The 13,469-nt window shown below is 37.0% G+C and overlaps 1 protein-coding gene across 10 annotated transcripts in view; it reads right to left on the reverse strand.

The window, feature by feature from the left end:
* The window catches only part of CCSER1 (coiled-coil serine rich protein 1), a 735,108-nt gene that overhangs the window by 542,370 nt on the left and 179,269 nt on the right, over positions 1-13,469 (reverse strand). For all 10 annotated transcript variants that reach the window (XR_013950287.1, XR_013950288.1, XM_080589527.1 and 7 more), the window contains one exon: positions 2,529-2,622. Coding sequence is in view for 8 of the 10 variants with exons in the window: in XM_080589527.1 (XP_080445653.1) it covers positions 2,529-2,622 (94 nt within the window). In the remaining 2 variants the exon portion in view is untranslated. The remainder of the gene's footprint in view (positions 1-2,528; positions 2,623-13,469) is intronic.

Genomic DNA, 13,469 nt, shown 5'->3' on the forward strand with positions numbered 1-13,469 from the left:
TAAAGATCTTTCAGAAAAAATATATTGTATCTCAGTTATCTGCATTAGCTCATATATACACACCCATAAATTTGATCACTTCCAATCTCATGACCTTACAGAGGTTTAAAGCTCTGTATTTAATTATTTGTGTAACTTGCATATGACCACTTGATCACTTCTATATTAAGCTGTTCATAAAAAAAAAAAAAAAAAAGAAGTCTTGAAAATATAATGTATTTGAATTGAAAAAGGTCAGAAGAATGCTATTTACATATCAATGGAGATGGCTACTGGGGGAAAACAAACAAACAAACAAGGCCAAAACAAACAAACAAAAAATAGCCTGATATGGTATTACTAAAGAGAATTCTGGTTGAAAAGATTTTATCCTGGAAGTGGGCCAGAGCTTAATATAGCAGTCAGAACAGCAACCTGTCAAAAATGTTTAGATGGCAGCATCTCACTTCAGGACTTTAAGTACTTCAGTAGTAAGTTGCTAAAAGTCTCTGAAAATCAAGCCTCTTCTCTCTTCACTTTAATATGGATTAAGACAATGACTTTTAAGCGAACACATATAACCATCTTGTGCCAGATCCTAAGCCAGTATAAACAAATACATCAGCTTTATCTGGTGAAATTCGGTCACCCTATACTGTGGATCTATTCTTCCAATTCTTTCTTCTAACTGAACTAACAAGTGATAACTAGGCCAATCCTAAATTTTCTGCAGCTAGCACCACCACCAGACAGACAAACCACCAAGCAAATGCTATTAAGAAAAACACCTTTGTGTTTAAAGATGATGTGTATACTGCAACAAATGCGTCTCTACATTACTGCTCGGAACAGAAATGGCTACCATTCTTCAAAGGCCAACATAGATCTTTCCATTTTAAAAGCATCTCATTTGCTCTGGATAATGAGCCAAGAGTAGAAAGATTATGTGTCATATCACATCTCCATCTTAATTACTTTTCCACAAAGAATAATGTAAAATAGGCATTATGATCCTAGCTATTCCAGAACCTGGTACAAGCCTTTATAATAATACACTGGACATAACTTTTCTGTCACCATTAATTCAGTCTTTTAAAATATCAAAAAAGGAGGAAAACGCACATGAGGCAAAGCACAACATGTTAGGAAATTTTATTTATGGAAAATGATTCTGCCAGTTCATTTTTTTCCAACAGGCCCTGGGAATAAGCAAGTCTAAACATTACAATTTCTTACAAAAAGCAAGGCTGGTCTCTGGAGCTTTTTGACCCATGTTTTTTCACCCATGAGTTGACTTTCTGTAACCACTTAGCAGCATTATTCATTATTGGTTTAAAAGGGCCTTTCTGTGCAGTTAAGTTATTGTACCCTCCAGCTTCCTAGCTCTTGACAATTTAGGAAACTATGATCATACACATTGCTGTTATAGCCCTCCGTATTCTCTGGCTACTCTGCTTTCTACCAAATGCAATGGAGCCCATGTTTTGTTCTATAGGTAGATGTGCAAACAGGTTTAAAATGGTATAACACAATGGTTAAATACAAACTTCAAGAATTATCATACAGAGAACAATGGAAACAGGAGCATAATTCAAGCAGCAATGGTTTGTCTGTACTCATTTGCTGCATAAATTTGCATCAAAGGAGGGAGCAGAACTGAAAATGGTACACACCTGCAGGGACATCTGTCATAAACCCACCTCCACGTGAGTCTTTATGAATGGGCGGTGTGGGCATATCCATGTGTGGATGAAGAAGTAAAGGGTCAGAAAAAAGCAGGTGAAAGAGAGGGTCAGAGATATTCCTACTTATAAGCATCCCTGTCATAATAGAGTATCAAAAACATATATCAAATCATAACACAGTACAAATTCAGAGCTCTACCTCTGATTAAGTATAAATCTCGCATGCTTTATACTTCTCTTGAGTCCTTTGGAGCTAGAAGGACTTCTACTGTTTATGGGAAAAGGAACGCAGGATTCCCCCACTGCAGGTGCTATGACTTGGGTAATTCTATTGTAAAATGATTCTGAATACATTGCAAGTTCACCTTGGCTATTGCGATTAATCAATGCAGTGCAACAGTGCCTTAACCAACCATGAGTACGTACCAACCATGAGTGAAAGGATCAAATTGAACTCATGCCTGAAGACAAGGAAGGTTTCTTTATTTGAAGCATTTTATTCTAGCACACACAAAATCAGGTTGCAATTATATCAGAATGGTAACTGCCTGGTGGCAGAAGTCATTCTAAATATCTAGGAAATCAAATGGGTCGGCCCTTGGTGCTGTGCAGATGGAATTCTTCTGTATCTATAAAAATGTCTTCCCTTTGATAACCCACCCATATGAAGACTGAATGCAGTATATGAGAGCATCTTCCTGCAAACAGCACAGGCATTTAGAAATCATACTAAGAAATGCATACTGCTCTTCCCTTCTAAGAAAATGACTCTTTGCTATTTCCAAGTAATTGTACTGAACACATTTTCATCATATTTCTAAAATAATAGTCTCCTTGAAGACAGTCAGTATTTATCCATCTTACCAGAACGATGGTGATGTTGTTCTTCTACGAACTCCAAGTCAAGCATTAGGTCATCTTCATCCAACTCACAGGAACCCAAGTTATTCAAAACATCCTAATATATATTAAATTAAAAACAAACAACAAAAGAAAAATAAGCATTTAGACAAATGGGTTAACCAAACTCTTCTACACAACAGAACGAAGAGTCAGACCTGGAAAATATGTTCAAGTTGCTACAGGAAATTTTTCTATTAACATTGGACTAGTGAGAAAATGTATGTAATAACCAGCCAAGTAGGCCATGTATTTGTTATGTAAGTAGGACATGTATTTGTCACCATTCCCTGTTTTACAGGATCTTGAACATTTAACTGAAAAAAACAGAAGTAATGCTGTCTGTATTACTATTTTTTTTACCTGTTCAGTGACACTTTTTGCATTTTCCCAAGTTTAAACATAACTTTTTGTGAAGCATAAATGTTATTTTTAGCATGATATACAGTTATCACTATCTGTCTTTCATTATATTTTGGCATTGTCTGCCAATATTATCGGAACAGAGATTTACTATTCTATTTATCCAAGACATAAAGAGATACAACTTCAGAATAAACAGCAAATTCAGACATGAACAATCAATTCATGAATTTTAAGTATTCATATGGGCAGTAAAGGGTTACAATGACAGAGAAGAAAGCCTGACTGTAAGGTGTAGATGCTTAGGTCCCCATTCCCTCTTTGTAATTCATTTTGTTTGCTAAGTTTCAAACACAGACAGGTAAGGGAGGCTTATATAATTCAATCTTTGGAATTCTTTTTTTTTTTTTTTTAAAGGGGGTGGGGTGTCTAAAATTAAAAGAAACTCAAGATTAATTTTTTTGTGCTACACTTTTCTCTCCAAGATTTGCTTCTTGGAAGATAAAATAAGCGATTATGCCTCAGGTAGACATCTTTACTCTGCCAGCTTATAGTCCAGCAGTATCACTGTTCAGGTGTCATTTGTGGTCACGAAATGGCATTCAGTTTGGCCTCAGTAAAGCCCTGTTTGGACAATCATTACTTGCAGCCATCCACAGGATGGCAATCGGTCTCCAAGCAGGTGACCCACAAACAGAGACAGCTCCATAGCGGGAGCCCTGGCTGAAGACAGCCTCTGCTCTCAGCCACTCTGAGAGGAACAAAGCAAACTGCTGGTAGCATGGCTGCAGGCAACCCACACTAGGAAAGTTCACCTACTTATTGTTCTCCATTCCTATGCTCACCACAGGCAGTTATGGAAAACAAGGAGAGGAGGTGATTGTTTTCTCTAGTCTCTACCAATCTAAAGTTGCTATGCTCAATGGATGAAAATAGAATAGTAGTATCACATACTGTCAGGTAAGCATTTCTTCTGACATGATAATATCATGACATTCATAATCTTCTCCACAGGTCCAACGTCTAATCAAAAATAATACACGCATTCTCCAGCTAGTATTTTGTTTGAAAATCTACAAATGATACTACAACAGGTATGATCCATAGTCTATTTCACAGAGAAAAAATTCAGTAGACCCCCCCTTAATATGTTGGCACCCCAGACATCCCTTAGGCTGCCCTCTCAAATCTAAACCAAGGGACACTGGATTTCAGCATGCAAGAAGCCATGAATCAACCTGTTTGGGGGGCTAGAGATTGCTACAGAAATCTGCTGTAGAGAAAGCAGAGAAATATAAGAGTAGTATACCTCAAACTAGCAAAAGCCCTTCCTGACCTCACTTCCAACCATAATTTTTTATGTTCCTTCTAATTCTTTCAAGTATTTTCCCCCCATAAGAGATGTCAATTCTTATTCACACTCAAAGCTTACACTTATTCAACTCTTGAGTAATGATTTCTTTAAATTCTGTTTTCCACTATTTCAGAAACAGTGTACAGGAAACACAATGACTTTTTTTGCATTCTTTCCCTAGCTTACTGCTAGCATGAGAATACCTCTTCTGAGATGCAGAACCCATTGTTAATGCTGTTATTACATTTATAAATGCCGTACACAGAAAGTGAGAATTGTCAAGTGGAGAAACTTCCATACAACCAGCAAGCAGTGCTGTACGAAAGGAAAACGCCCATCACATGACCACTACAGTCACATCAAGCACAGAACATCTTAATCCCTTTATCTTAACGTTCAACATTTAACTCAGAGATCTGCTAGCCAGCCTTCTTCATAGTAACTATTTCTTTTCCTCAAGGTGACAAAATGTAGACATTCAATAACCAAATTATTTATTACCATAGACTACAAAAGCATAGAAATGAAAATGCAGTGTGCAGATGCATTGTATCAGGTTATGGTATCTGATACCTGTGTAGATACATATTTAGTCTGCATTTATGTTAACATATAACAAAAACCCAAAGTAAAACCAGTTTTCTGATATTAAAAATAAAATAATTTTAAAAAAACCCTGTCTTTTCTATTAAATGAAAGTGGGAGAACACCTATTGCTCAATGTTATAGATAACCCCAAAATTAAATAATTTTTGAATCACTGTTGGAGCTAGTGAAATACCAAAGACTGCAAATCTCATTTAGGGCTTATGTGTATCCGTTAGCAGCTAAGTATCTCTCAAAATAGCAGCAAGACACTACTAAAATTTGTTTTCTTTTCTTTTTCATATATTCCAAGAGACATGACTTAACTATCTCTAGTCCAACTGTTTTTACAAGCTGTCTTTCAAAAGGATAATCAAGGATTATGGCAAGTTAAGAGCAGAAGAACATAATGAAATGGTGTCTAAACAAATGTAGAGCTTTTTCTTTTATTTTTAAATTCCATTTTTAAATTTAGACATTACTAGGCACTCAAGGTTGACCAAAACGATATATTAAACAACTCAGAGAAGGTACAACATATCTTGTTTTATTGTTTTATTACTTAGTAAAAGCATTCCAGCGAAAAAGTCCAGAAGAACAATCCCTGCAATTTTTAAGCAATATCAAAAAGTTTTTCATGCCAGTACTGGTTAAAGGTAGAAGCACGTAGCACACAGGTTTGTTCTTTAAATTGAAATTATTATTTATATTACAGTTGACCAACTGAACCCATATTGATATTAATGCTAAACATCCTTTGAGGAACCATAACAGTAGCAATGAGCATGATTTCATGCTAGTTCAGTATCTCCTACTCCTTGCGCAATAACTCATGCATTGTCAGAAATCTTGTGAGATTGCCTGCAATTTCCTTGCAATCACTGCAAAAATGTAGTGATTCACAGGCCTCATCTTCTAAGCTGAAGAAACTCCACCAAGTAAGACGAACTAAAAATAAAAAGGTTGTATACAAGTTTCCTCCTGCATAAAACTGCCTTTCAGGAAGGCCCTTGCTTCCAGTAACCTTCAGAGTGGAGACAAATCATGCCCCATCTCTGTTCTTGTCCTTGGCTGGGAAGTTCCCCTCTGTCCTGCGAGGCTGGTGTGCATCATGCTCCTTACAGCAACACCTCTGCTTGTCCACCTGAGGTCTTCCCCATGCAGCTGTAACCCCCTTGCCTCCCGTTTCCTAAGCCTCTCTGACTGTGCCAACAACAGTAGACAAGATAAAAGTGATAAAGAAGAGGTTTATTCTGATGCTTATTCTTATCAGAGAGGGAGCTTCTCTATCTGCTAGATGTGTCAATTCTGCCAGCTCAGCGGCTTCCTTCTCATCATCCACCACTGAGGAGGAACATTTGCTTGCAAGGAATCACTCCACAGGTGCAAAACAGGTACAAACAAACTCATGAATGCATAAAAGCACACCCAAGCAGAGGAGCATTGGTAAAGTTCTTACTTCTGCCTTCACAGTAATATTTTCTGAAAATATATAGATATAAAATATAATAGAAGGCTCCTAGAAGGACCTGCTTAATGTCACAGTTCAGCAGTACCGCTCTGAGACATGCCGATGTCTTCCACTCCTATGCCTCCTAGCTAGGTTGCATCACTCCTCGCAAATCCTTTGTTGATATGACAATTGGTAACAACTGTAATTTCTTAAGCTTAATACCTCTTGACCCTCTCCCTGCTCTCCCCCTCACTACTGCTACTACACTCTTTGAAGAGCAAAGCAATTAAATGACAAAAAAAAATAAATTAAATTAAAGATGGACTGAGAAAATAAAAGACAGAGATGAAGCCCTAAACCAGCATTCAAAGTGAATAGTTTTAAGGCATTGTTACATAAAGAAAAAGAAATGAACATTTCCATCAAGGTTCCAAGGAAAGGTTTGTTCTCTATTTATGGTGACTTATCATTTATTTATTCCAGAAGGTAAATCATTTAGCAAGGGCAGAAGCTCTGCAGCAAAACCCTTCTTATTTACTTTGTAATAGCCCCTTTATAAGCCCTGAGACATATTTCCTACTTTTGTGTCTGCTTCCCACTTGACTTCTAGCCCCGTTCTGCCTTTAAAATAGATCAGGAAATAACATGATGTTGTTTTTTCTTCCAATTTATCTAACCATTTCGTATACCTCAGTGCCTCTCCCTCTGTGGTGGTAGCATTAACAACTACAACACACCCCTGCATCAACACAGGCTGATCAGCCACTGTGGAGGCAGCACTCAGCAGCATCTGCTTCCTTGAGTAGAACCTGTATGCAAAACTCAATCTAAAATAACTTTGAGCACATCTCCATCTGGAGTCTTTACAGGATCTTTTTGTTACGGCACTCAAGTGCACATAATCTAGTGTATCTATTCTGACCTCCATCGCTGTTATTTTAACAGACCAAGAACTAAGATGCAGAAACCCAAAGGGACCTTTCTTAGTTGGAATAAGAGTGGAGAGAAATGGATCAACATTAGCTGAGAGAAGGTGTGAATATACTGAAGTTACCATTTGCCCATCTCTCAGGTGTCATTTTTCCAGTTTTCCTGTTCAAGACAGGCTTCAGCCCCAGTTTACGTACTTCTCTTTCTAACTTTGAGATGGTGAAATACCATGGCTATGTAAACAAGTTTACGTTTAAACAAGAATTTAACAATTATATTTAAAACATTAATAATTTGGAATAAAAAGCAGTAACTTGTACACTGCTTTTGATAAATGTAACAGTGCATCTGTTATTTGATGGCTGTAGCGGAACACAGCATTAACCCAAGAATATTTCAGTAGAATATTTCAGTAACTTTTCAGTAAGTATTTTTGCATTAAAAATTCTTTCAGCAAAACAAAAGGTGTTTAACAAAAGGTGTTTTCCATCCAACCGTTAGGTATCTTACTCAAAGCTCATTGGCACCACTGGTATTCAGTTTAGTTTTAACTGGGTCCAGATGTTCTTAATCAAGAAATAGGACCTCAGACTAGTTTTATTATAAAAGATCTGCAGTGATTTGTATGGATATAGCTCAGGAATAGCTGAAACATTCCAGGAATAGAAACATACTAGAAATACAAGTCCTTCCATCCAGGCAGTATAGTAAGTTTACCCAGGATTGCTGAAGGAGGCTACCTACCTGTCTTAGTTCCTTCCCTATCTCTGTCTTTCTCTCTTCCTAGTTTCCTTTCTTGTACTCACTCCAAGGAAATCTTAAGTGTAATATATGTGTTCTTGGTCCTTTTCCAGAACAGTAAAGTATTTCAATATTTTTAGCCCTATTCCAACCTAGAGTCTACAACTTCTAGAAAGTTTGAAAGCTGCAATAAACAAGAAAAGACTTAGTGATAAGTACATATTAAATTCCCAACATAACAGATCTCAATTCCACTGTTAGGCTTAATCAAACAACAAAAAACAAATAACATTTTCTTTATGAAACCCCTTTTATTATTGTTTATTATTATTATTACTCCAAATAACCAGTTTAAACATATAAATAGCTAGTAAAATTACTGCTTATGGAATTTTACTATACTCATTTAAAAACTGACTACCCTGATATTCAAAAGCGACAATAAGACATACATATGAATGTACAAATACACTAAAGCATATTATTTCATCAAACAATGCAATTCAGTTCCAAATGGACCTTGCAAAATCATATAAATTGCACAACATATATAAACAAGGTAGGGCAAATCCATGTAGAACTGAACATTAACAACTAATGTTTGAACAATTACTGATTTAGTAATTCAGTATAATTCAGTATATTAACTAATATACTGAACAATTGCTTGTAGGTGTGAAATCTGCTCATTTAGAAAATCCAAAAATCAATGGAACCAAATAAAAGATTCATTTATTTATGTTTACACTCATTTTTATTCTTGACTTCTCTCTCCCATACCATTGAAATAATAAAGTAATAGAAAGGTCCTAACTGCAGTTGACACAGGTTCTCTGCCATTACCAGCATCTTCAGAGAGTTCAATGCATTATTTTGTAATTTTATTCTAATTAACATGCAGTCCACAGTCAATATGGTGTTCAATAGCTTGTGTTTCCTTTCATTTTCTGTGCTGGTATCCTGAGGGAGATTCAGCTCTGACAAGTTTTTTTGTGTTTAAGCAAAGGGATGTAGGCTGTTTTTTGATCAGTACTTTTGTATATTCACACAAAGGTTGCCACTGGGACCTGGCATTTTCCCATAGTTTTCACGGTTGTATTACACAGGTGACAGAGATTTCCATTTCATTACAGTGTGGTGATATGCCAACAAAATCCTGACTATTGCTTGGAGATTGTTCAAGACCTTTGAGATCTTGAGGTCCAGTAAGCAACTTAATGCTGCTACAAGACTGAAGCGCTTACATGTTTGCAGTTACTCAGTTCATAGATATTTGTCAGACACATATGGCTGAAGATGCTACCCACAGAAGTTACTGAATGCTACCTTGGGCAATACGCACAATGATACAACCTTACTATTATGAGCTTGAATATACTGAATACATTTTGTTAACGTTGCTTTTGATTAAGCTTTGCATCTGTATTCCTGAAGAACAAATGTCAGACTAAGACCTGCATTCATGTCTGTGTGTGCCTATGTAAAATACTGCTACCACAATTCAAACCAAGAAGAGGAGCTTTGGTCATGGGAGTACCACTCTGAAACATAGTTCAGCAGCAGCAGCTACATCCTATATGGACATATTTTACGAAATCCCTAAAATCCAGGGGAGTAACTTTTAAAACTTTTTTTTTCCTGATACAATAGCCCATGTCTCATTTTCATAAGTGATTATGTGAGAATCACTGGAATTTCAAAGATAGTTTAGAACTACAAGAATAAAAAACACTTTTCAAAAAATACTTTGAGTTCTGTTTTGTTTTCCTCTCTCCCTGTGTTGGCCATCTTTCTTAATCATACTCTTCTGTGCTATTGTTCTTAACCATTTTCTGAACACAGATTTTCACATCTTATTGTCTGTTTTTTTTTGTGTGTGTTCTGTGTTTTTTTTGTTTTGTTTGTTTTGTTTTGTTGTGGTTTTTTTTTCAGAATATAAGGGCTTACTGCTCATGCCTCCCAGCAGAAATGAGGCACTAAATGTGGTTTATTAAACTCCTCTTTGAAAGAAAAATAGCCTATTATATGTATAGTACTATTTTTGTATTTAATATTATAGATTCCTTTTTTTCCCTCTGTAGAAATACATGTGGAAGGCTATTTGAGATCAATGCTTTTGAAAGAACACAAAGAAAACACACTCTAGGGAGAATAATTTGATTCTTTTGTAAGAACATATGTATGGCAATTCACCTGTATCTACTCAGGGTCACTGCATATCTGATGCTGGAAAAGATCAGAATTAAATATTTCAAGTCTCAAATGATTTCTAGAGATTGCCAAAAGATAGCACTTCATCAAAATTGTACTCTGCAAAGAAATGTGGTGTACAATCAGCATAAGAATGAAAACTCTGAGATATACTCAAGGAAATGAAAGACCTCGAGCTATTTAAAGTAATGTTAACTCCTAGAACCGTACCTGAATAATTCATGGACATAATGAAGTATTTCGCCTTCTGCACTCTCCCACATACTTCAAAAGGAAAATGAAAATGCATGAAGCCTTGCAAACAGAAACCCTGCCAATGGTATAAACGTCTCTGCATCAAGTGTAAAGTTTCTGGATAACTTTCATATACCAAGAGCAGCTTAAAAGTATTCTTTTCTTCTGAATAGCACCACCAAAAAAGCTTATTATTCCCTAGTCACATATATGAGAGACATTAGAAAAGGTAAAAAAAAATACATCTTGTAATGGTTGGCAAGAACAGATTTTTGTAGCTAATGTGGAAATTCACTTATAATATAGATGAATGTGCCCTTCAGACCCGAAGACAGAAGATTATCAGTGGAGAAAATTGTCCAACTACAGAGCTCAGATCCATTGTACTGCTCTTCAAAATATTTTTTGCACACATTTCTGGCTGTGCAAGGGAAGCATACCATCTTCCATCCTACTCTTGTTTCTGCCCTTTTGATTCTCTTTGTGCATTAAATCAATTTCTGCAATGATGCTCCTTTTGCCTGATCGATTGTAACTAATGGACTCTCCTAACACCTCAGTTTGCACTCACGCATATGGGGTTCACTCTGCTGCACGACAGTCTTCCTGCTGAAACTACAGAAATGCAACACAACACAAAGCTCGAGCACCTCTGGTGGCAAGAGCTAACAGTGCTCCTGTCAGGCCATATGCTATGGAGTCAATCAGGATCAAATCAGAGGGAAGTGACATCTACCTTCAGAAGTTCATGGGTGAAAGAGTTTGAGCAAATAACATACAGCACCAACAGTCACTCTACCGTATTAACCAACTCTCCTGTCATTAGAACAGCACATACATGAACCATACTTTAGGGTACTGTGATACCCAGAGGTGACCAGCACCTTCCTCGCCCTCCCATCGTAGACCTTCAGCTCTTCTTCCTGCACAGCACCTGGAGCTGCTGCCAGCCCACCTAAACACATTTTCTGCTGTTTGGTCATCCAAATGCAACAGTACTGATGAGGATAATGTGCAGATGACCATACTATAGTACTGATCACAGTGAAGCAGTGTCATCTGCCTCTACGAGAACACTTCTGAACACCAGTGGATTCACCTTTGCACATGTAACCAAATATACAATTAGTATTTTACTTGCCCTGCACTCATATATATGTATACAAAAATAGAAAGGCAATGACCAGTGCATATGACTTTTGTAACACCATACCACCACTAAGAGTGTAATTAATAAGAGTGCATAAGTAACTTATAACAAACACATCAAGCAAAGGTATATAAATAATAAGCAACTCCAAATATTCAGAGACTTGTGGCATAGTTGCACAAGCGGTGTACAGCAAAACATGCAACCAAACAGCCTGCAAGATAACAACAGAGGGGGCAGAACAGGCAGGAAAGGTATGTGATGGAACAGGGCACGTCCTGGTTCCAAAAATAAGATGACCTATGGGAGAGGAAGACAAGGTCCTCACCCCTTCTTTTCGGGGAGAAGGCTGAGAAGCACAAAACCACCAAGGATGAGCAAGGTATGAGCATGTATGTGGAAAGAAGAAGCTGCACACTCAGGTTCCAGTTTCCAACATCAGAGAGCGTGGGAGCTCGGCTGCCGCTGCCTCAGTAAGGGAGATGCCAAGAACCATAACCATCAGCAGTACCCACACCCTGGCAAAACTGGACTCATTTGCCAGTGTCTAAAGAGCCCTATTATAGCAACCTCTAATTCCCACACTTGCAAACATGTATGCAAAGGTTCGTATACCCATTTGCAACACATGGGCTAGGCTGCACAGGCAAACAGCTCTTAGAGAACCAGGAGGGAACAGATGCCCTCAGCATTTAAAATTTATTATTTTTTGTTTCTGTTAAAGTATTCAAATGAATCCATCTTCAAGTCAACTACTAGATAAGAATCAGTTCTTGACAAAGCAGCACTCACTTAACATTGAATTAACTGTCAAGCAGTAGAAGAATATCAAAGCAAAAACCACATTTAAAATGTGTACATGCTTCTGTGCACCAGAAAGCTTGAGATTTGAGTCTGTGGATAAAAGAAAAAGAAAACAAAAACATTTCAGTCAGAGGCACTTTGTTGCTTGTTTGCCATTTTTTTTTCAAATAATTCTGGAGTGCTGAGGTTCACTTTCATTGTATCTCTGTTTGAAAGAAAAAAGGTGTGAACATTTTTCAAACATCAATCTCTAATTTTCACTAACACAATTCTAGAAAAAAAAAATCTTTTGTTGAGAAAGTATAAAAACACATTCAAAGAAATGCAATAAAGCTTAAAATGACCAAATAAAGCCTTAATAGATACTTTTTTTCCCCAGTCATACACACGTATGCTTTTCTCCCAGCAGATGGATACATCTGCAGCACATAATTTGCTTTGTGGATTAGTTACTGCTTTTACAGCTTTTGTAATAGGCAAAGCACTATGCAAGTGTTCTAGTACAGTCATTATCATCATATAGCTTTGGGAAAGTTTTCTACATCTCCTGTGCCAGATTTTTGTGCCAGACACAGAAAAAGCTCCTTAGGTATCTCTGTCCTGCATTTATATAGAACACAATTCAGACTGTTCTGTATTTGCATGTACTTTAGGGATGTGTGTTCAACAGGTCATTCAATGCATGGATTGGTCAGGTAAAACACTAAAAACACTGAAATTAAACACATAATTTATAGCTAAACCTTCTGGCAACTAGAAACTTCTGGCTCTGTCCTGACAACACCCAAGTCAATGCTTCAGCCAACATTTAAATAGTCAAAAATCAAACGTAATCAAACTTGGAATTCATTTTTGGCTTTTCTTTGCCAGCAGTATGCAGAGGGGAAAAAAAAAAAAAAAAAGTGACCACATTACTAGTGAGGAGTTGGAGTTGTCCTCCCTAAAATAGAAACATTTAAATTCAGGGGATACAAGAGGCAGAACCTTAGCATTTACAATCTTGATAATCCACCACTGCTCTGAAAGGCAAACCGTGGCAATTTCTTTAGAGAACGTTGTTCTTCTGACAAAACAAAAAAG

Source organism: Anser brachyrhynchus (genome assembly GCF_964034855.1).
Source record: "Anser brachyrhynchus genome assembly, chromosome: 4".
Classification (NCBI taxonomy): domain Eukaryota; kingdom Metazoa; phylum Chordata; class Aves; order Anseriformes; family Anatidae; genus Anser; species Anser brachyrhynchus.